This window comes from Chrysochloris asiatica, unplaced genomic scaffold (genome assembly GCF_000296735.1).
Source record: "Chrysochloris asiatica unplaced genomic scaffold, ChrAsi1.0 scaffold00130, whole genome shotgun sequence".
NCBI lineage: Eukaryota > Metazoa > Chordata > Mammalia > Afrosoricida > Chrysochloridae > Chrysochloris > Chrysochloris asiatica.
The window spans coordinates 4,881,465-4,905,480 of NW_006408648.1; the positions used below are offsets into that span (position 1 = coordinate 4,881,465).

Genomic DNA, 24,016 nt, shown 5'->3' on the forward strand with positions numbered 1-24,016 from the left:
GATATGGAGTTTTTCCATTGTCTCTTCCCACAGATGTAGTCAATCTGATTTTTGTGTATTCCATCTGGTGAGGTCCATGTGTATAGCTGTCTTTTATGTTATTTAAAAAAGGTATTTGCAATGAGCAAGTCATTGGTCTTGCAAAATTCTATAATGCCATCTCCAGCATTGTTCTTATCAACAAGGTCATATTTTCCAACCACTGATCCTTCCAGTTTATTCCCAACCTTTGTATAGCAATCACCAGTAATTATCAATACATCTTAATTGCATGTTTGATCAATTTCAGACTGAAGGAGTTGGTAGAATTCTTCAATTTCATCATCACTGGCTTTAGTGGTTGGTGTGTAAATTTGAATAATAGTGGTATTAAGTAGTCTTCCTTGTAAGCCTATCCTATTACAGACAGCATTGTACTTCATGACAGATTTTGATATGTTCTTTTTGAAGATGAATGTGATGCTATTCCTCTTCAATTTGTCATTCCTGGCATAGTAAACCATGTGATTGTCAGATTCAAATAGTCATTACCAGTCCATTTCAGCTCACTAATGCATAGGACATTAATGTTCGTGTGTTCTATTTCAGTTTTGACAATTTTCTATTTTCCTAGATTCACACTTCATACAGTCCATGTTCAGATTATTAATGGATGTTTAAAGCTATTTCTCTTCATTTTGCGTTGTGCCCCATCAGCAAATGAAGGTCCCGAGGGCTTTATTCCATTTGCGTCATCACTGTCTACTCTATTTTGAGGCGGCAGCTCTTCCCAGTGCCTTTCAACCTGAGGGGCTCATCTTCTGGCACTATATCTGACAATATTCTGGTGTTCTTCATCATGTTTCAGTATTCAATAATCTAGTGCTGACAGTATTCCACTTCTATTCAAAAGGTTTTCAGTTACGAAATATTCAAAAGTAGTCTGTCTCTCTTCCTAGTCTGTCTTCATCTGGAAGCTCATCTGATATCTGTTCACCACGGGTGACCCTTTTGGCATTCAAAATATCCATGGCATAGCTTCCAGAATCACAGCAACACACAAGCTACAACAGTACAACAAACTGACAGATGAGTGATATCTGTAAGTACTGTATAACTACGGTAAATACCTGTAATTACTATCCAGAAAATGTACTTCTTTTTCCTACGTTCTCTAGAGATGAAGACTCTCCTCAGTATGTAATCCTTCCATACAAACAGAGGAAATGTCCCAGCATCGTTCCCCATGGTCCCACTCTATGAGGAAGCTGCTGCTGGTATAATCTGGACCAGAGTCCTGGTAGATTCGACAGTTTTCATATGATAATTCTCACCCAACAGTCTACCTAGAGGATTTTGTACATATCTAGCTGTGCCCCAATTGGCATCAATCCAAGAACATCATTATAAACTTGCTGATTATGCTGCTCATAGGACCTTACTTCACTGAAGGGCCTGCAGTTCAACCTTCCTCATGGATCAGCAGTTCCCCAAATAATGTGATCACAGAAGACTATCAATGTTGCAATAAGCTGACAGAACATCATGAGATATAATACATGCTTGGGTGAAAGCAGACAATAAAAAAATGGCCTCAAGAGAAATTCATTGCTGCAAGGAATGATAAAGATGTGATTTATGATTAATGTAGATATATCCATGATGCTGTAGGATAAACACTCAACCACAATGTTGGTATGAACCACAAGGTCAGTGGTCCAAATCCACCAGTCTCTCCTCGAAAACCCTATAGAGGGTCGCTATGAGTCGGATTTGACTCAATGGCACTTAACAGCAACAACATCTCAGAGACAGTGGTGGTTCAGTGCCAGACCACTGTAACAGAGCAAATATGACAACAAAGCGAGTCACACAACTTTTTGGGTTTCCCAGAGCAAGAACCTGTACGTTTACACTATACTGTAGTCTATTATGTATGCGATTTGTTTTGTTGTTGTTAAGTGCCATCGAGTTGGTTCCAACCCATAGCGACCCTGTATAGGGTTTCCGAGGAGCAGCTGGTGAGGTTGAACCACCAACCCTACAGTTCAAACGGCTTTGCAGTCTGGCGCATTAACCCACAGCGTCATACCAGGACTCCATGTATGCAATAGCATTATGAAAAAGTTAGACTATTGTGAGAATTACCAAAATGTGACACAGAGACACAAAATGAACACATGCTGTTGGAAAAATGGCAATGACAGATTTGCTTGATGTAGACTCATCACAAACTTTCAATTTGTAAAAACAGTCTCTGTAAAGCACAATATGCCTGGGTAAAATATGGGCTGCATAGATGATCACCTTTTGCAAACATGCTGGCCCTTAGAGTTTAACTTTTTGCAAAATAAAAAAAAAGATTGATAACATGGAGCTGCAACCTTTGAACAGGTAACACACCACAATAGCAGGTGGTGCTATAGACAGAGTGTAGAGAGCTTTCATGAAAGTTACTGGTGCCCTCCTTTATGGATGGTGGTGGTTGTGATGCAGTGAATTCCTTCACATGCTTCTTCTAGCTACAGTCTTTGCAACTCCCACCAAACTACTTTGTCCTGTAGGTGGGGGAAGATGCTGATGTTATAGGATGCAGTTGTGAATCACTGCTAACAAGAGTTAACTGTGATTGTAAAAACTTGGGACATGGGTATAAAACGAACCTTATCAGAAGCAGGAGTCCTGATGTGGTACTGTGGGTTAATGCACCAGACTGCAAAGCCGTTTGAACTGCAAGGTCGGTGGTTCAAGCTCACCGGCTGCTCCTCGGAAACTCTATGCAGGGTCGCTATGGGTTGGCACCACCTCGACGGCACTTCACAACAACAACAATCAGAAGTAGGAGAGGAGAATCTCACTACCATCAAAGAAAAAGAGCCAGAATTGGAGGGCATCCCTAGGGACTTCGAGATCCCTGTGCATTGAACCTCGTTGATCCAGGGACAGAAAGCTCTGGCATCGGAGGAGTGGCAGATGAGCAGCGGCAGAATTAAGAGCCAGAGCATGAGACAGAGCTGAAGGTTTCGCAAGCCATGGAGGAAGGAGAGTAATTTGGGCCAGAGGCTTGCTTGCAGAGTGGGATGCCTCTAAGCACTTAATTGGGCAAGCTAGGTTTGCTGACCCATAGGGCTGGAGCTGAGTACCTTCAGGCTGAGGTTTATGGTGGAGTGGTGTGCCCTATGGGCATTTATCAGTAGCCTAAAAGAGTTTCATAACAATACAGGAGCAGGGCCAAGGCCCCAAGGGCCAGAGAAAAGCCTGCCTGTGGGCACAGTAAAAGAGAGGCTGTCTGACTCCAGCCAGATGATGCTCTGAATATTTCTGACCCTGAATTGTTACCTGTTAGCTTCCCTAATAAACCCCATTAACTGTGAGTTCTATGTGGCCACTGCAATGAATTATCAAATCAGATGAGATGTAGATTGTGCTGTGGAATGACAATTGGTGTCATTTTATTTTGCAGCTGCCATCAAGTTGTGTATAACGTTAACAAAACATTGTCCAGCCCGGTACCATTCTTTTTTTTTTTTCAGAAAGCCTCATCTTTTTCCTGTGGAATGGCCGGTAGTTTTGAACTGCTGACCTTAGGTTAGCAGCCCGACTCATAACCACTATGCCACCAGAGCTTCTATTTTTCTTAATGTTTTATTGTGAATTATATGATAGTTTACATGGGAGAATTTTAGTTTTACATTCATTCCATTGTATATTATCTCACTGCCCTGGTTCCAATCCCCTCCATGCATCCTCCGGTACCATTCTTATGATGAGTTTTGGATCAGACCATTGTGATCCAAAGGCTGATTTTGTTTTTGTTATAGTTTCACTTTTTATTGTGAATCGAGTAAAGATTTACATACAAGACCATCAGTTTTACATTCAACAAATCAAACACTTTGTTTCACCTCAATGATTACAATCCCCTCCAGGCAACAACAGGTATCCTGCTTCCTTGCTGTGGTTCCTAGTTCCATTCCTCCCTCCTTCCCATCCCTTCTCAGCTCTGTCCATAAGACATATGCTGATTTTGGGAAGCAGATTGCAGGCTGTCTTGAAGTCTGGAAGCTTTGCAGAGACTGTTCATAGTCATAGCCACATTCAAGCCTTCACTGACAGAAGTGGGCCAGGGTGACTGCTCATGAGGGGCACTGCCCAGGAATCGAACCTGAGTCTCCTGCATGGAAATGTTGGCACTGAACAGTCTAGAAACCCTCATTCTAAGTCATCTGCAACTTATCTCATGACTGATCCTTAGGAAGCTATCAACCTAAATGGCAACAGATCATTTTTTCTAAGGACAGTCTCTTGCAGTTAAAGGTTATTTATTAAAAAGATCAGAAGTTCCTAGGCGGTGCAAGGTTGGCTGAAAATCTGGCAGTTTGAACCTACCCAGAGGCACCTCAGAAAGACAGGTCTTTCAATCTGCTTCCAAAAGACCACAGACTTGAAAAACCTGGGGAGCAGTTCTACTCCACACACATGGGGTTGTCGTGAGTCAGAACAACTTGACAGCAACTCAGAACAGCAATAGAAACTCGCCGTGGTATTTATTACAGTTATGCCATGGGTCAAGGGGCCACACTATCAGCCATATCCTGATTGCGAAATTTCACCTGGGCCTCTGTGCTAAGACAGACACGGATCTTCTGAACTGCTGGACTTTCTTTTATGAACCTCTGCTCTCCTCAGAATCTTGTTTCCCTTGTCCCGTAAGTGTTGAGGAAGCTCGGAACTTGAATGAATGCCCACTGTTGGCAAACATGCAGGTTCTTCTGGTATGAGCTGCTGTATAGTCACGTTCCTTCTAGCTTCAGCAAAGCAGGCCATCTCTTTTCCCTGCAGTCAGACTGACCTTTAAAGTACTTTAAAATCTTGTTTTATGGCACAATTTTCGTCAACTATCCCAATTCCTTTTTTTTTGCCATAAAGTGGTGGTAATGGTTGTTATGTGCTGTCAAGTCAGTTTTTACTCATAGTGACCCCGATTCCAAGGAATGGCTGGTGGGTTTGAACTGCTGACCTTGTGTTTAGCATATCGTATCCCATTTAGGGAAGGAGTAATGAGCCCTCACCCCTCAAGTCTTTGATACCATCAAGTTCTCCACTGACCACACTTGGGCCTTCTCTAAGGAATGAGTTGAGTGCTCCTACTTCTGTGGAGTAGAAAGCACTGTGCTCCGGCAGGCAGCCTTCCCCCCACTGCGCTGTTCTGCCTTGTGCTAGGGCAGGGCCATGGGAGCGCCAGGAGCCAGTCCTGGTGATACCCAGCCATCATCTGACAGGTAGCTACACAGGGCCTGCTCAGTTCTCCAGTGACTCAGCCCCACCCCAGCTCAGCACAGGCAGGCTGATGTTATGCCAGTCTGTCCTCTTCAGAACACTTCTTCCTGGAAATGTTTCTCCATCAAATCTAGCCACCCACCCTCATCTGCTGAGTGGGAGCTTTCTACTCCTTGGCTGTCATCCAGCCAAACGTCAGGTCCATCTGTGGTCCTTCCTGGGAGCTGACGGGCTGGGCCATTTTCATTCCACTTTGGAAGTAGCCTGGCTCTGTGGTGTAATGAAAGCTATTTCTTTCAAATGTGCTCATTCAGCCATTCGTCAAAGACTGAGTGTCTGGTGCTGCTCCGAGGGTTTTTCAAGGGAAACGCCAGTCTCCTTGAAAGCCAGCTTCTTGTCCCTCCCTACAGGGACTCTTATACCCACAGAGCACCAACAATGAAATGCATGTGGTAGCAGTCAGCAGAGACCCCCAAACCGGGCTCTCCCTATTGATCTGGCCACAAGTAAATTCACGTTTCCTGGCATTTAAAAAAAAGGGAAAAAAGTAACGCTACAAACTCTTGGCTCCTTGTAGGCAACCTGTCTCATGAAATTGAAACAAAGTCAAGACCAGTCAAGTTCTTCCTATCATCTGTGTTACCCTATCGTTCATTTGTAGACTGAACTCTATAAGGTGCTAACACTAAGCATTGTTCTAGGTACTGTTGTGGCCCACAAGGCACTTGCAGTCTGGTGAGAGAAAGAAACATGCAGAGAGTTATTGCAGTTGATTATGATGCTTACAGGATAGAAAGAAGTGGAAAAAATCTATGGGAAAGACACCTATTTATGTTTCATAGGAAGCTTTGAAAGCATGGTTGTTGTTGTTGTGAAGTGCCGTTGAGTCGGTTCCGACCCATAGTGACCCTGTATAGGGTTTCCAAGGAGCAGCTGGTGAGCTTGAACTGCCAACCTTGCAGTTCAAACAGCTTTGCAGTCTGGCGCTTAACCCACAGTGCCACACCAGGACTTCCTGAAAACATGGTAAAGACACCATAAAGTCATTTTATATAAGAGACCTAGAAAAGTGTGTATGTGTGTGTGTGACAGAGAACACTCTACAAACTTGCCAACATAGCAGTGACTTAGAACAACTCTAAGAATACCACACCTCTCTCTCACCAGCTGGATTTGAGTTGTCCAAAAAAGGAGTCTTTTCCATATGAGCTCTAGCACTGATGGCCAGCAGGTGTCGCTGCTAACCCAGCCAAGCCCAGCTGAGAAGGCTGGACCCAAGGAGCTCCACAGCCCATTAGCAGAGGTCTGATGCCTGCAGACTGGAAATGTAACCAACAAGGCTACAGTATAGACGTTTCACAGTCCTCAGCAACAAGCCCCAAAGTTAACCAAGGTTTCTTTGTGTTGTTTTGGGGTCATTACCTGATAAACATGGATTCCTGGTGTAGTATTGTAGGATCAGCATTGGACTATGAACCATAAGGTCAGCAGTTCAAACCCACCAGCGGCTCCTCAGATACCCTACATAGGGTTGCTGTGGGTTGGAACTGAATCGACAGCACTTAACAACAACAACCTGATAGGCACAAGGTTGCTAGTGCCTGTGCCATTTATATCTGGCATATCTCTGACAGAGCCGCTGTTGCTAGTGGGTGACTTGGAAGTAGAGCAAGAGCTCAGGTCAACAACAGGGTTGTGGTGGTTGGGTACATTCCTGGCCAATGCACCTCAGACACGGCCACCACCTATCTGTTAGTAGAAGCTTGTGTGTTGCTGTGATGCAGAACAGCAGAATTTCTAGACTAGGAAGAAGGGCCTGGTCATCTATTTCCAAAAATTGGCCAATGACAACCCTATGGGATGCAAAAGTCTGATCCATAACGAACGATGAGGACGGAGCAGGACTGAGACACATGAGGTTTCATTTGCAGGGGGGTCACCACGAGTCAAGGACTGACTTAATGGCAGTGAATAGCGACAACAACAGCTCAGGGCAAACGGGGCAGTGGTGTGGAACTACAGCGGAAGTGCTGGCAGAGACCACAGCACCTACACATCCACATTTCTGCCCACCATGCCTTTCCCTCCGGCCAGGTGCACAAGCAGCCCACACGCATGGATGTCAGCAGAGGTCACCTTCCCACATGAAGTGGGGCTCAGGTCCCACAAAGTTTCTAAGAAGGGCAAGAAACAATTTGCATGAAACCATATTGATGTGATTAGGAGGTATTACTGGATTGTGGTAAAGCAGGTAGTTCTCCCCCAACCCACTCCCAAACCCCCGTACATACACTTGGCACAATCCAGAAAGCAGACCTGAGGCATTAGACACAGCACTGAGAAGCGCTGTGAACCACTCCCTCATCAGAATCCATGCCCAACACAGGCATCTGCCCTCCTCTTAAAAACCCACCAGGTACTGCGTGGAGAGTTGAGGATGAGTAACCTTCAATATTACTCTGTGTGTAAGTCTAACAACGTCAGAGGGAGGAAGCTCAGGATGAGGTTGTTGTCCTCAAATGTATTTTTATTCTCTCCTGATGGACTGAACCCTCTGAAGGGAAGTCCTGACAGAAACAAGTGGCATGTCACCTTTCCGCTGTATGCAGTTTGACTCAGATTGAAGTGTGTATGTCACCAGCAAAGGTGTTGACAGGGCAGGAAAATAGCTGAGGTGATGCAATATTTAAGACTACATTATGGCCTCTATTGTGCTAACTTTTTTGGTGATCAAGAATTGCATATGTCAGAATTCAACAACCTTTTACAAGTCAGGATACATAGTGCTCTGGACCTGAATTTTGTTTGGAATCAATCCACCCAGAGGTGCCATGGAAGAAAGTCATGGTGATCTGTCTCTACCCTGACACACACGGGGTTGCTGTGAGTCAGAGTTGACTCTACTACAACTGGTTTGTCTTTATTCTTGCATTCTATTTACTGAGCGGTCTTTACCTAAAACTCAGTGTATTTAAGAAACTCTTGGTGTGGCACTGTAGGTCAGCACTGGACTGCAAACCATAAGGTCAGCAGTTCAAACCCACCAGCTGCTCCTTAGAAACCCTATATAGTATAATTGCTATGAGTTGGAACCGACTCACCCACACGTAACAACAACAAAAAAAGGTTAGCAGAATTAGCTTTTTACTCTCAAATATTCATGAAAGTTTTAAAAGTCTAACCCAATACTTCAACAACAACCTGGTTAAAACACGAGGGGGTTCCAAAAAGTATGGAAAACTAAAAGATAATAGGATTTTTCAACCAACTTTATGAAGCTCCCTCATACACTGCCTTCTTTAATACTTAAAATAAATAACACAATATTATTATACCCATTTCACAGAAGAGGAAACTGATACGAGAAGAAGCAAAGCAACTTGTTCAAAATCATATACAATCAGTCAAGCAGAGCCTTGGTCAAGTCCTCTATCCACAGAGCCACAGTTGCGTCTACAAGATACAGGCTGGCTCCGTGCTTGCATTCCCATTTAAAAAGATTAATGGACAATAGAATAAAGCTTTGGAATTAAAACAATTTCACTAACTTCCTCTTTAGCAAAAATTTTAAAAAGGAAAAGCAAGTAAGCAAGTAAAGGCATTGCCCCCACAGACATTCCATTCACTTTCTTTTTCTGATTTGAGTTTGATTTGTCAGACCAGCATGCACCTGTCAGAGATAATGCTATTATTCCAAGCAGATAATGTATCCAATCCAGCTGAGAGCAAAATAACAAGAGCTGGTTACCCCCAGTTTAGAACAGTCATACTTATCGCAGAGATAGAGGAGAGGGCGAGAAAAAGCATGCAGGAGCCTGCAAAGAAAAGCATCTTTGTTTGTCTCTGGTCCAAGCCCCAAAACTCCAATACATCTGCCAGTACCTCGACAAGAGTGGTCCATCTTGTTGAACTGAAAGTAGCCCGACTTGCACTGACACAGAGCAATGCCATCCAAATCAGTGCAGATGGAAGTCTCTTTGTCACATTCAGGGCTTTTCCGCTTGCACAAGCTGCCCGCTGCAATGGGAAAACAAGATGGTGAAAGAAAACAAACCCTCCACCGCTTCAAACCTTAAAAAAGATGAACTTTTCACTTAAAGATTCTGAGAACAGCCTTCAGAAAAATCTTCCTGGTGCAAAAACTCCTTTTCTGGGTCCATGCTACAATGTCTTCTGCCAATACATCCCTGTGTCAGCCCTGAGTCAGTTTCCTAAAAGTGCACTAGTGTTTCCCCCTTAAAAACACCCTCACCAAGTCCCACAGACATAGTGGGAACCCAAACAGGGAAGTAGCTTCTGTTGCTAATCCACAGTCCTCAGGTATGTAGCAGCCTTAGGCTAAGTGACAGCAGGTGGAGGATCAGCACAAACCAGAAAACGTGGGCACGCTCTTTAAATGAAGCTGGAAGACTTAGACTTGTCTCAGGCTAAAGCCTGTCTTGGCTCTGGGTGTCCATACTGCCTGGAGGGAGCCAGCACCTTTCTCATGGCTGAGCAGTTTGCTTCCCTGACAATGTGCTGCCTACCAGAGCATTATTATAATGAGGATGAAAGGTCATCTGCTTTTCCAAGGCAGATATTTTGTTTACCTCTCTCCTCCCACTGTACAGAAAGTTTCATGAGGCTCATTCATCTGTGGGTTTCCAGCACCTTGTAGTGACACTGGTCCACTGACTGTGCTCAGGGCCATGAGGGGCCAAACCGACAGTCACTGGACCATCACTAAGAGACACAAGAGGTAGGTCAAGAAGGAGTCGCATCTTGAAGGCTTGCTGCCTCATTAATGGATGGGTCTTATTTCTTACATGTATATCCACTGGCTTTATCCAGCCCTGGGCATGTGGGCTCTACTTGTTTTCATGGACAATTAAGACTCCTTTTATAATTAACGAAAAGCATTCAATGTTGGGTATGTGGCATTCCGTGAGGCTGTAAACAGTGGGCACCATTAAGGTGGACTTTACTACCTAAATTAGGCCAGACAAAAAGGAAGCGGGCAAAGGGGGCCACAGCCAGGACACAAGTAGGACATATATTAGACAGTGGATGTGTTTACCCCGTGTATAATAAAGCAAGATGAGAGAGATTTTTGCTGTTACTCTTAGGAAGCAAGATCAGTCTCAGAATGGGAAGAGGGCCACAGAAGGACCACACACACACTGTGCAGGGAGGAAGCACTGCCAATGTCCCAGGCATAGTCTCCCCTTCAGGAAGACACCAAGTGTATTAAAAAACCAGGCACCAGCGTATGATGGTTAATTCTGTGGCTTGACTATGGTGCCCAGTTGTTTGGTCAGACATTGTTATAGATGTTGCTTTGAAGGTATTTAGATGATTAGCATTTACAGTTGGGTTACTGAAGTAAAGCAGATTCCCCTCCATAATATAGGTGTGGTTCATCCAATCAGCTGAAGGCCTTCAGAGCAAAAACTGAAGTTTCCCAAAGAAGGAAGAAATTCTGTCTCAAAAGTCCAGTGTAGCTAGTGGAGCCGAGGGGGTCGCAAGATGGCGGCAGAGGTGGTGGAGCTTCATAAGCTGAAGCTTGCTGAACTAAAGCAGGAATGTCATGCTCGCGGTTTGGAGACCAAGGGAATAAAACAAGATCTCATCAACAGGCTCCAGGCATATCTTGAAGAGTATGCTGAAAAAGAGGCAAATGAAGAAGATGTACTGGGAGATGAAACAGAGGAAGAAGAATCAAAGCCCACAGAACTACCTGTCAAAGAGGAAGAACCCTCTGAAAAAACTGTTGATGTGACAGCAGAAAAGAAAGTGGTAAAAATTACATCTGAATTACCACAGACTGAGAGAATACAGAAGAGAGCTGAACGATTCAATGTACCTGTGAGCTTGGAGAGTAAGAAAGCTGCCCAGGGAGCTAGGTTTGGCATTTCTTCAGTTTCAACAAAAGGCCTGTCATCAGACACGAAGCCTATGACTAACACGGATAAGCTGAAGGAAAGAGCTCAAAGATTTGGTTTGAATGTCTCTTCAATCTCCAGAGAGTCTGAAGATGATGAGAAGCTAAAAAAGAGGAAAGAGCGATTTGGGATTGTCACAAGCTCAGCTGGAACTGGAACCACAGAAGATATAAAGGCAAAGAAGAGGGAAAAAGAAGAGCACTTTGGGAATGCCTGATAAAAAATTCTTGATGTTTTCTGATCTTTAATGGTTTCCATTGCTGATTCTTCTTGGTCACATACATACCTAAATGCACAGTCATGTATGTGCCTAGTTCCTGCCTCTCAATGAGGGAGCATGTACACCAGGAATTCCAGCAGCAGTTGGACTTACTGCTGTTTCAATATTAAGGTGTTGTGTTTTGGTTGTTTTTCGTTTTGTTTTTTAAATTTTGCTTGTTAATAATAATAAAAAGACTAAAAAAACAAAACAAAGTCCAGTGTAGAAATTCACTTTCCAGCTGTCTTACAAATTTCAGATTTGTCAGCCCAATTTCTTTAAAATCAACAAGCCAATCAATTTTTCTTTCTCTAGTGTGGTGCTGTGGGTTAGTGCGCCAGACTGCAAAGTCAGTTTGAACTGCAAAGTCAGCGGTTCAAGCTCACCAGCTGCTCCTCAGAAACCCTATACATGGGTAGCTATGGTTCAGCGTAGACTCGACAGCACTTAACAACAACAACATATGTATATATTCTATTGGTTCTGTTTCTCTACAGGACTCCGATACAAAGATCTAACTGCTCTGGAAAACTGCCCCCACCCAGTCAGGTTCAGTGGTGGGAACTGACACCCAGGGCTCCTCATTGCACATGGGTCCCAGAACCCTCTCCTTTTTGTGAGTCCTGAGAGCTCAGGCTGGGTTGGCAGCCTGGTCACAGGGAGGTGAGTTTAGGACACAATTTTATTTCTCAACACTGTATTTGCTGTCTTTATCAGTGGAAGTTGGTGTGCTAAATCAGAACCCCATTTGTGTGTGTCACAGAATTTCCTTTGTTTATTGTGCAAAGTTTGTATTTAAGGGAGAAAAATTTTTAAAGGAAAATCTCGGAAACCCTGTACAGGGTCGCTATGGGTCGGAACCGACTCGACGGCACTTAACAACAACAACAACAAACTAGGAGAAGCTGGCACCAGAAAGGAACTTCTGGGCCTTCACAATCCCCCATCTAAACTGTCTGATGGCTTTACCCACTGCCAAGCCTTAATATAGAGGGATTCTAGGACAAAATGCTATAGGTCCTTCTAGGCCAGCCACACACATGCCCAATGGTGAGTCTGAGCCCCTAGCCTGATTAGCGATTTTATGGAAGCTGACACAGCATCTTTGCTGCACGCTCACTATTAATTCAGCAAGCTGGCAGATACCCACCACCCTCCTGCACGCAGAAGCAGAGTCACGTGATCACAGGAAGAGCTGGAGTTGTTCTCCTAAAAATTCTTAAGTAACCTCTACCATAAATCCATCAAATGGAATCAAGTATGATTCTATTTTCATTTTAAGTCTGCGGAAGTGATTTTTCTACATTCACAATTCCCATGCTTTTTCCTGGGCATAACATCCGCCTAAAGGTCAGACAACGAGACACTCCACTGGGGAGTACCAGACTCTAGACCTCTGGAATCCATCAGAGCTGTATTCTTTGGAAGACAAGGAAGTGGAATTGTAAAGGCAGTTTCCAGAGGGGCCCAGCACTGTGCTTAAGTTACAAAAAAATCTAGGTGTGATAACCTCTCAGTTCCGGCTACTTAGAGTCACCTCTCCACCATTTGCAAAGGCTAGCCAGAGACCAAACTGGGTTTACTGGCAAAACCTGGAGAAGACCTGGGAGCAAGTAGCGAAGGAAGCCTTGAACAAGCAATGTGGGGGTTGCCTTTGTTCTTCAGGGTTCTGAAAGGAGAGGGAATAAATGGGGACCCTAGGCCTCGGGGAAAGGAAGGCAGGAGTTTTCCCATAAACCACATCCAAGTGGTCAGAAGAAGGAGGGGCTAGAGAGTGGGCAGCACTGTTATCAACAGGATCTTACAAATCCAAATATCTAGCCACTAGATTTGCAAGGCATGAATGCGTACTAAGGGGGACCAAAAAATAAAATAAGGTAAGCTGTTACAATGCTGACCACATAACAAGTACTCTGTGGAATTCCTGGGTGGTACAAACAATTAGGACACGTGGCTGCTAACTGAAAAGTTGGCAGTTTCCCTGTTCCATGAATATTTGGTGAATTAAAGGGTATACTTCCTGTTTTGCTGGGGAGAAAAAAGTAGTACCTTGAGAATCAAAAAGTAGAAAGAAAGAGTTCTTTTCTCAAACTTTACAGCACCATCATTATTGTATGTAAGCCTTTTACTTAATTCCCTAATTGTGCAGAATCTTATCAACAGCAACTTCAAAAAGTTTGACTTTTAAAAAAAAATTTAATAATCAGCCCTTACATGAGTCAAACTACCAGCATGTGTCCCAGGTGTGAAATACTACTAACCAGCTCCCAAGCTCTACAACTCACAGTACCCCCTTAAGGTAAGTTCTCTGGGGCAGCGGTTACCAGAACCAAACCCACAGGGGACATCCTGGATCCTCTAGAAAGACTGAGTACCAACACCTGATCCCTATAACAGGTCTAACATCTGGATGCCAGATGCGCAGGGCTAGACAAGAATCCTCATCCTCTGGCAGCGCTGGTTTTGTAGTAAAATGAGCAACCAGAGCCTGTTTCTATCACTTATGATACAGCAGCAGGCACCCCGCCTTCTGCAAGGAAGCATTTCTGATTCCAGTGCAGTTTTCCCCATGCGGAGATGAAAACCTTTGAGACCTAAATCTTCCCTTGCCTCACACTAGATTCCCATAGAAGCTTTTCACCAAACAGATAAAGCAAAAATTAAAAAAGGAAAATCATCATTCACGGCAGCACTGTGAGCATTCTAGCTCACATTCTTCTGGTCTTGTGTCTGTGCATTTACAATTTTATAATTTACAAGTAATAAATAGTCATGCTGTATATGCCAAGGACCAGGCAACTTCAAAGCTACGTGTACAGAAGTGTGTATGTGTACCCACAGAGGCTTTTTAACACTACTTCAAAGATAGTTTCTGTGATGTACTTTCTTGGACTTGAGTCCTGAATGCCTTACCATTCTATCCCAGATCTATGCCTATTTGTATGCGCAGGGTCCTCCCGGAGAGCATCTCTCTTACCTCTAAAGATCCGCTTCTGAGATATCAGGAGCTGACAGACCTCGGCAGAGGACCTGCATGAGTTGACACATCTCTCTATTCTATCCGCCAGGTCAAACAGTGTCACATTGGAAGCCAGAGAAAAAGTGGTTTGCAGCGAGATCACCACCATGCTGGACTCCCTATGGGTGAAGTTTGTAGGTTTTCAGTTGTGCAAAATGACAGGGCATTTAGAAAATCCCCGTCATCTCGATGGTGTGGAATGGCCTCAGCATTGGGTTATCCAGTCGCTTGGTCAAAATAGGGCCCAGTTTGTTGTTATCACCCATGTTAGAATATCCTTCCCTTTCTATGGACTGATTCACAAGCAAATATAATTGTGCTACTTACCTAGAAGCATGAACTGTGGATCGGGTATAACCAGGTAACGTTGAAAAACACATATTTAACTGCAAGGAAGAACAGGTTTGTTGTTAACTGTGAATTAGGCAAAAGCCTTGGACCTAGAACCAATTTCCTATTTTTATAACAAAATAGGCATTTTCCAGCCATCAAGTTGCCAGCAGGCAGCTTTACAAAAAAAGTGGTATCCCTTTTTTGTTTCCTTTTACATGCCTTTCTGCTCCTTTTCTGTTGTTGCATGAGTACAAAGGGAGAGAAGCAGATAGTAAATCAGTGGGGGAAAATCTTGGCAGGAAATGATACTCAGAAGGGAGGCACCCTTGGATGAAAAACATCTTCAAAGGAGTAGATTCTCTTCTAAGACCCAGAATTTCAAAAAGCTCAGATGCAACTGTTTATTTAGACTTTGCATAGTGAATGAGCTTTATTGAAAAGACTTGTGTCCTCTCAGTTAACCCAGGTCTGGCGAACCCTACATCGACCCCTCATAATCTACAATGAGTTGAGCTAACTCAAAGATAGGTCTTCTTCAAAAAAGGAAATTACATTACGTGGGTCAAGAGCCCTTTTGTTGTGAGCAAATTAAGAATGACTCTCTCTGCCTTCAGAGAGAGCAGAAAATCACTTTACAGCATAAAGTATCGTGCCGGTTTCTATACTTCACCCCACTACAGAGGCTGGGGAATCCTTGTATGGAGCAGAGGGTCTCCATATCTTGTACAAGGTAGACCCACCTGTCTTCAAAGCTCGACAGATTCTAACAGGAGATATTATCAAACTCTTTCTGGCTTTGTATCCTGATATACTGATTTGTATTCTGAAATACTATTATTACAGTAAAAGTTGTGAGAGCTAGAACCTGTGTAAGGCAGACATTTGTCAGAGAAAAAAAACAAATATTTTCCACTAATAGAGATAAATAAAAACAGTGATAAGATTGCACCCTGTCAGAGGCAGAACATTCTAGAAACCTGGAAAAACAAGGCCGTTCCAATAAGTTCCAGTTTGCACAGTTTTCACTGCATTATTTTAACTCTCCCTCCCCTCCCCTGCTCTTGGGAAAGGCCATTTACAAGTAGTTTCCCCAGTCACTGCCTAAATCTCCACTATTTCTTGGGGGTGGGAAGGTCACATCACCAATAAAGTATTTGTTAAAACTGGGTACAAATTAACAATGCAGATAACTAGCTTTGTACCTTGTAGTCTTAAGGACTGTGCCTCTGCACAGGGTCCTAAAGCCCTGTACTACCTTAGAAGGAACAGGGGGAGATGATCCAATAAGCAAGGTAAGCATGGGCTTACTTATGCTTATTTACTAATCCACAGTGAAACTGAAACTGTCCATTAAGTGAAAAGCATGAGAAATTGTTCACTACAGATTAGTAAACACAAGCCCATGTTTACTCTTCCCCTGTCAGGGACTGTAAATTTGAAAAGTAACTTTAATTCTGTAGGAAAGTACTGTAGGGCTCAGGGAGAGACAAATGCCAGACATTCCTAGAAGCAGCATCTTAGATGCGGTGAAACAACTGTGATTCTGTAATGACAGATGAGTAAATAGTAACCAGTCCCCCCATGCTTGTCTTGTTTATTGGGTAATCTGACACTGAGAAGGAAGGATCTACCTACACAGAGCACAACCAAGCAGATGCACTGGAAAGCCCACCACGTACAGCATTAGAAGATACATGCTTAAAATGAAACTCGTGTGTGAACTCAGGAATTGTCACTAACATTCCGGAGTTTCCAGTTTTCTCAACTGTAAAAGAGTTTGATGTCTCCTCTTACAAGAGTGAGAAGCTGGCATAGTGACTACCATAAAGTACATGCTCAGTAGACAGAGAAACAGAATTTGAACATATATTTTGTATTAATAAAACCCATAGTTAACAATATCCTCCTATAATTCTTCGCTAGTACACCAACTCTTTTCGAGATGAACAAGTAAACATGAAATCAGAAATCAGTTCATCTCTAAAACTTATTTTAATGGAAAATTTCAATTTTCTGAATATGAAATTCTTAGACTCAGGTAGCAGTTGAGCAGAATTTATTGATTTGAGCTTCATTTTCTTCTCTTTTCTCTCAGAAAACAGGCAAAAAGGGAAACAAGAATCAAAGGACCCTATGTAATTAATCTATGCAAGGAATCCTCACACCCAGGATAATCAGGATTAACTATCACTCCTTTGGCATTCCCTGAAGGAAAAAGAGAGTTGTTCTCAACCTCCAAACCACAGAGAAAAAGTATCACACAGCATGTCAACTGCAGATGCGCTATTAGGATTTTCTGGGTCCTTCCTAGGAGCCTTGGTGACTTATCAGTTGCTCGACTACTACCAAAAGGTTGGCAGTTTGAACCCACGAACTGCATGATGGGAGAAAGATTACAGCTCTGGAAACCCAATGGAGCAGTTCTACTCTGTCTATAGGGTTGCTTTGAGTCAGAGTGGGTTTGGTTTGTTTGGTTTTCCTCTCCCTAACAGGACACCTGGTGTGGTGCTGTAGGATAGCACTGGATTGCAAACTGCAGAGTCAGCAGTTCAAACCCCCAGCTGCTCCTCGGAAACCCTGTACAGAGTCGCTATGAGTCGGAACCGACTCCATGGCACTTAACAACAACAGCTGCAGCAGCTCATTAGCGTATGTCACCTGTATGTCTCTAGCAACAAATTTCTACAGGAAAAAGAAACACCAGTGTACATGTAAAAATCAACAAACGGAACACACGGAAGAAACGCATCTACTGGGCTCCACTAGTTCTCAATACTCCTTTTTTGTTTTTTGTTGTTGTTAAGGGCCGTCAAGTCAATTCCAACCCACATCGACCCTGTAAAGGGTTTCTGATGAGCTCGAACCACCGACCTTGAGGTTCAAATTGGCTTTGCAGTTCAGCTCATTAACTCACAGCACCACACCAGGACTCACTCCATGTTTGTTTTTGAGAGACTCTATTTTACCAGGAAGTTTATCTTCCATCTATGATTGATACAAACAGCTCAGGAGATATAGTTCATCCCTAGGAGGTTGTCAATTCTAAATAAAAGCTGTGAACACAAAATTAGCCCAGTAAACACAAAATTAGTACAACTAATTTTGAATTCTTTTCATTTTTAATTCCAGAAACTTACCGTTTTGGTGATCTCGTTTCCAACTTCATGTAGGGCTGAATGGCTTTCCACAGTGGTATTGAGAAAAGTTTTCTTTAATTTAAACTCTGACACAAAGGTTCTAACTGAAAATGAAAACATAACCTGTTAGAACACATGTTGGATTGACCTACTCAAGGAAGCTATGTATTTGTAAATCTCTGGACTGTCCATCTTTCATCCAGATTGACCTCATGGAACATAGCTGTGCATTTCTTTCTCTTTGAGGATGGAGACAGTCTCTCCCTCTTCTAGGTTCCCTTTCTAACAGGAGTACGCATCTACTGGACTGAACTAAAGGCTTTGGTTGAGATACTCCAAGAAGTGGCCTTCCATATTACAAATGCATAATAAAGCTGACAAAGAATAAGGAGTTGGTCTAACTGTAATTCGAGAAGAGGAAGATACAGGGTTAGATACAAAAATGTTTGTTGAGCCTGCCAAAACTTTAGCAGAAGGCTCTGGCTCTCTGAGATCCTTTGCCAAGTTTCCCCACAACTTCAAAGGACTACTTCAGTTTTCTCATTAAAGCTATCTCCATCCCTCTTGCTCAGAGGAAATAATTTCCAAGTGCCAAAGGTAGCATTCAAATTCACGTGTGTTCATTCAAAGCTCTTTTTTGCCCACCACATCCTCTGTCACAGAGGCAGCAGAGGACGACCAAGAAAATACAGAGAAAGGTATCAGACATCTGTAGTGGTCCCCCATTCCAGGGGTTGCTAGACTCCATGATCACAAGGCACATAATGAAAATAACTCTAAGTGATGATGTTGTGGGTTCAGCAATCAAAGAAAACAGCCCTGTTTTCAAGGCCCATTTCACTCAAAGTAAAATTGTAGTTAACACCAATTTGTGTTGATTGGGCCTGAGGGTAATGAGACTTGTAAATGGGCAAGCAAGGAAACAATGAGTACAGCCTGCTTTATAGCTAGTTCTTATCTCCCTTTATATTAAATTCTCATCTTTCCCTATGGAGGGAGGGAAGGACTCTGCCTCCCTACCTCCCCCACCCCCAAAAAGCCACAAACTAGAAGTGCCCCTGAAGCTATTCTTCACAGAAAGCTTGCATGCTAAATTATGAAAAAGGCCTACAATGAGCCAGGGAAAACATTTAATATCTTATACTTAGTGTCTAAAGCCCTTAATTCTTATTTAACATCTTTTTGCTTGTTCTACAGTTCAGTGAAGCCAGCTGCTTGGGACTCTTTTTGGAGCAGCAGGGAGCTCTTTGAAAACATTCTTGGCCAAATGAAAGCATTTCAGCAGGCTCTAATTTGCATGTTCCTCTGATGTTTATGAACAATGAAGCCAAATGACTTGAAAAGGGAAAGATGATTGTTAACACAATAGGGTTGCTCTCCTCCGGATCCATACTACCTGTGAGACACTCAACACACAGGCTTCCAGAACAGTTACCCCATTCCTTTCCTTCAGATCTTCTAAGGTCATGCATGTCAAGGTTAATACCCGGACTTTTGCACACACTGCAACCCCCCAAAACTATTACCCTGAGATCAGTCTTTAAATCTTGAACAAAAATATTCTGATGTCTTCTTTAGACCAATCAGTATCTTAATTAGTAAAGAATTTTGGGATCATAACAAATTATGGATAACACTGCAAGAAATTAGAATTCAAGAATACTTAATAGTGCTCATGAAGAGCATGTACATTGAACAAAAAGCAGTCGTTTCAACAGAACACGGGGATACTGCATGGTTTAAAATCAGGAAAGCTGTGTGTCAGGGCTGTATCCTGTCACCATATTTATTCTATCTGTATGCTGAGCAAATATGGGAAGTTGGACTATATGAAGTAGAGCACAGAATCAAGGATTGGAGAAAGGCTCATTAACAACCTTACTTGTTGAAAGGAAGCACTTAATGATGAAGACCAAAGAATACAGCCTTTAGTATGAAATACGCCTCAACATAAGAAAGCAAAAATCCTCACAACTGGACCAATAAGCAACATCATGAAAATTAGAGAAAACAATGAAGTTGTTAAGGTACTTGGATCCACAATTAATGCCCATGGAAGCAGAAGTCAAGAAACCAAATGACATGTTACATTGGGAAAATCTGCTGCAAAATGCTTCTTTAATGTTAGAAAGCAAAGATGTCACTTTGAGAACTAAGGTGTGCCTGACCCAAGTCATGGTATATTCAATCACCTCATATGCATTAAAAGTATCATGGACTGCCAGAAGAACAAACAAATCTATGTTGGAAGAAGTACAGTCATAATGTTACTTAAAACCAGGGTGTCCAGACTTTGTCTCTCATATTTCAGACATGTTATCAGGAGGGACCAGTCCCTGGAAAAGGGTATCATACTTGGTAAAGTGGACAGTCAGCAAAAAACAGCAAGACTCCTCAATGAGATGGACTGGCATAGTGGCAGTAGCAATGCACTCAAGCTTAACAACAATTGTAAGGATGCCACAGAACAGGGCAGTGTTTTGTTGTGCATAGGGTCGGGTTGACAGCACCGAACAACAATATATGCATTCAAAAACTTTAAGATGAGTAAGAAAAATCAAAGAATTGAAGCCTTTGAATTACGATGTTGGTGAAGACTACTGGATATAGCATGGATTACCAGAAGAACAAGTAAATCTGTATCGGAAGAAGTGCAGCCAGAATGTTCCTTAGATGGAAGGATGATGATACTTTGTCTCACTTTGGACATGTTATTAGGAAGGACCAATCAGTGGAGAAGGGCATCATACTTATTAAAGTAGAGGGTCTGTAAAAAAAAAGAAGACTCAAAAAGATGGATTAATACAGTGGCTGCAAGAATAGGATCAAGCATGGCAATGTTTGTGAGGATGGCACAGGAGTGGAACTGACTCGAGAGCCCCTAACAACAATGATAAACATTGAGCATCATGCTCTTTTAAGAGCTATCTATATGAGATCAAGGAGTCTTGGTGGCACAGTGGGCTGCTAACCCACCAGCTAGCTGCTCCATTGGAGAAAGATGAACATACCTACTCCAGTAAAGATTTACAGTTCTGGAAATCCTAGGAAGCAGTTGTACTCTGTCCTACAGGATCACGATGAGTCAGGACTGACTCAACAGTAGTGGCTTGGTTTGGTTTTTGGGGGGGCTCAAATCGAAAACAGAAACTTGAAATATTAGATAGGAAACTTAGGGGCCGTGGATTTATGTTAATGAGGGAGAAACCATTTCAGAGGATGAGAAGGTTTGCACAATTTGAAGACTATAATCAATGTCACTGAATTGTACATACAAAAATTGTAATTCAATAATTTAGGCTTATGTTGTGCTATGTGTGCTGTGGTACTGTAGGATAAGTACTAACTGCAAGATCAACAGATCAAACTCACCAGTTGCACTTCAGAAACCCTATACAGAGTCACTATGAGTCAGAACAGGCTCAATGGCACTTAACAACAATATGTGTAGAATAACAAAATAATTTTTAAAGAAAATTTAAAACCAAAACAAAGCACAGAAATGTACACAATGTGAATGTTGAGAACACAGATCCCATCTGAATCATGAGATACGATGGCTCCCAGTAAAAGTGGCCTCGGATTTCATATGGATACAAACAGCATTATACAGTTTCCTTTCTAACCCCTTCATGCCTACAGTTATATCATCTGACTTGAAGGTGAATTTTTACTTCGAATTTAATTGCTGGTGTCCATAAGTTATCTAAAATGATTTTTAAAAAAGAAGTATAATAATTATTTTGTTTACAGTAGATTATTGTTTTTACTGTTGGCCCAAGACATTAAAGAATAATTTTAAATGACACCACATATCAGGAGAGCTCTTTACCATTTTAAAAGCTTGCTCAGACATTTATTTGTTCCTCAAAATAACCCTGAGTGAAGCAGAGCAGATGGCATTCTGACTTCACAGGTGAGGATACTGAGACTTAGGGGTCAGGTGCTGTAGGTGGGGTGCCTAGAGCTGGAAGTTAGACACTGAATCCTAAGCATCTGTAACTTTCCATGCTGTTTCAAAACACAATCATACCCATCACCTCCACTCTTGAATGCACCTAAAATTGTTGGTGTTGTAGATACATGGATAAGTTATCCAATTGCAGATAAATTACTAGAAAAAGAAGAATCCTTGATTTTGACTGATGATTCAATTTCTAGATTTTTCTTTCTTTTAATAATGCTTTGACTCAATCCTTATTTTTAATCAGCTTTCAAAATTCTAGTTATTTTAGTAGTGTTCCAACCTTCTTAAACAAGTCTGATGGTCCTCTTAGTCCTACAGGTAAAGGCATTCACACAAATAATACTTTGAAAGGACAGAGACATTTGCTTTTTTGAAAAATATTTACTGAGCATATTTTTCTTTTCTTTTTAAATAACCTATTTAAAAGTTTTATTTACTATTTAGTGCTTGCAAAGAGAAGATGTAGCATCATTGTAAATTACGAAGCACAATGATAATAGTCATGTAAGAGCCATGTCAATTCACCATCTAATTTTGGCCTAAACATTACCATAGTTTCAAAGCCCCACTGTGTTCCTGATAGATTCCAATCCCTTGCCTCTCTCTCTCTACGGTTGCTATTCTGTTTATTATGTTCAGTCTTCAAAAAGGAAAATCTGTTTTTACCAAAGATACAGAGTTGGAATTAACTTGACAGCAAATGGCTTTTTATCATCAAGTTGACGCTGACTCATGACAACCACGTACGTCAGAGTAGGACTGTGCCCATAGTGTTTTTTTCCTCTTCTTCAAAAAAAGATTTATTTTTATTGAGCAAACTAAAAGTTGTGTCTAAAGTTTCATACTTGGAAATTTAAAATGGTTCAAATATGAGTCACTTCATTTGCCAATTTCCTCATCCAGCTTAGATAGCTCTGTGTTTCATTCCTAATTTCTACAATGAGTTATGTAGTGAACTCAACACTTTCACAAGGATGTACGTAAAAAGATCATAGAATTCATGCATTATCATACAGTAGAAAGAAGTGTGGGCTGGGAATGATGACTCTTATCAGTCAATTGTCTAAGCTTAGCCCCTTAGCACTGTCTCAGAGCTTTAGTTTTCCTTTGTTTCGTTTGTTTGTTTGCTTGCTTTTTGACCCGCAAAATGGAGACTATACTTAAAATCAACTAAGCTTCATGAAATTACAAATTAGAGAACAAAGCATGATGAATTATATGCTACAATTACAGTAGCAATTCTATAAAATCATATCTACCTATAGATGAGAATGTGAAGATCAACTTTATAAATGAAAAGAGTGTGTGAAATGGTAGGGCAATTAGGATTTTAATCTTTTTTTTCTCCCTATAATATTTCTTTCCCCTGTGTGATTAGAATATTCTTTTGATAATGTTTTTCCTAATGGCAGAATGGTTAAACAATTAATGTAATGCACGAAGGATGGCATATTCCGAAGTCATTAAGACCTTCGTGCAACATTTTGCCCATAACATGAGGAAATGTTTCCGATATAAAGTCTGTACATACACCTTATGATTTCAACAATGTAAAAACATAATGCATGCTAAAAAACATGGCAAATGCTTTATCTTTGAGTAGGTGAATCATAGGAAATGTGTTTTCCACTTCTTTCTCTGTTCTATAAGCTTAAGCTTAGACAAATATGGATTTTGATTAAGGAAAAAAATAGATGTTGTTTTGTAAAATACATTGTGGAACAGAATAAATTTCAACATAGATTAACTCTTACCCAAACTGCATATTCCTTTTTCCAACTGGTACCCAACTGGGCATTTACAGGTGAAAGATCCCTGAGTATTGTTGCAGGTGGCCAGGGGTGGGCAGGGGTTGGAAAGGCATTCATTCACATCTGTGGAGGAGAGGAAATCAGACCATACAGAATCTGTGGCAGACAGTGCAATCATAATCCAGCACCGTAAGTACTTACTAAGGGTCAAATGGTGCAATGGGGCCATAGAGAGAAGTAAGACTCGTCTTCAAGAGGCTGATAGCCTATTAATGGTAGAGGCAGCCATGTAAATCCCTAACTATAAATACCCCCTGCTGTTTAGGCAATTCTGGCTCACAGTGACCCTAGAGGACAGAGTAGAACTGCT

General features: G+C 42.0%; 1 protein-coding gene and 1 pseudogene across 1 annotated transcript in view; one reads left to right on the forward strand and one right to left on the reverse strand.

Moving 5' to 3' along the window:
* HEG1 (heart development protein with EGF-like domains 1) overlaps window positions 1-24,016 on the reverse strand; it is a 75,609-nt gene that overhangs the window by 18,962 nt on the left and 32,631 nt on the right. Inside the window, exons 8-12 of the mRNA XM_006869430.1 lie at window positions 23,650-23,769; window positions 17,929-18,032; window positions 14,786-14,844; window positions 14,417-14,577; window positions 9,142-9,276 (exon numbers count right to left, since the gene is read on the reverse strand). Coding sequence (XP_006869492.1) covers window positions 9,142-9,276; window positions 14,417-14,577; window positions 14,786-14,844; window positions 17,929-18,032; window positions 23,650-23,769 — 579 coding nt within the window. The remainder of the gene's footprint in view (window positions 1-9,141; window positions 9,277-14,416; window positions 14,578-14,785; window positions 14,845-17,928; window positions 18,033-23,649; window positions 23,770-24,016) is intronic.
* Window positions 10,765-11,397, forward strand: LOC102825012 (annotated as a pseudogene).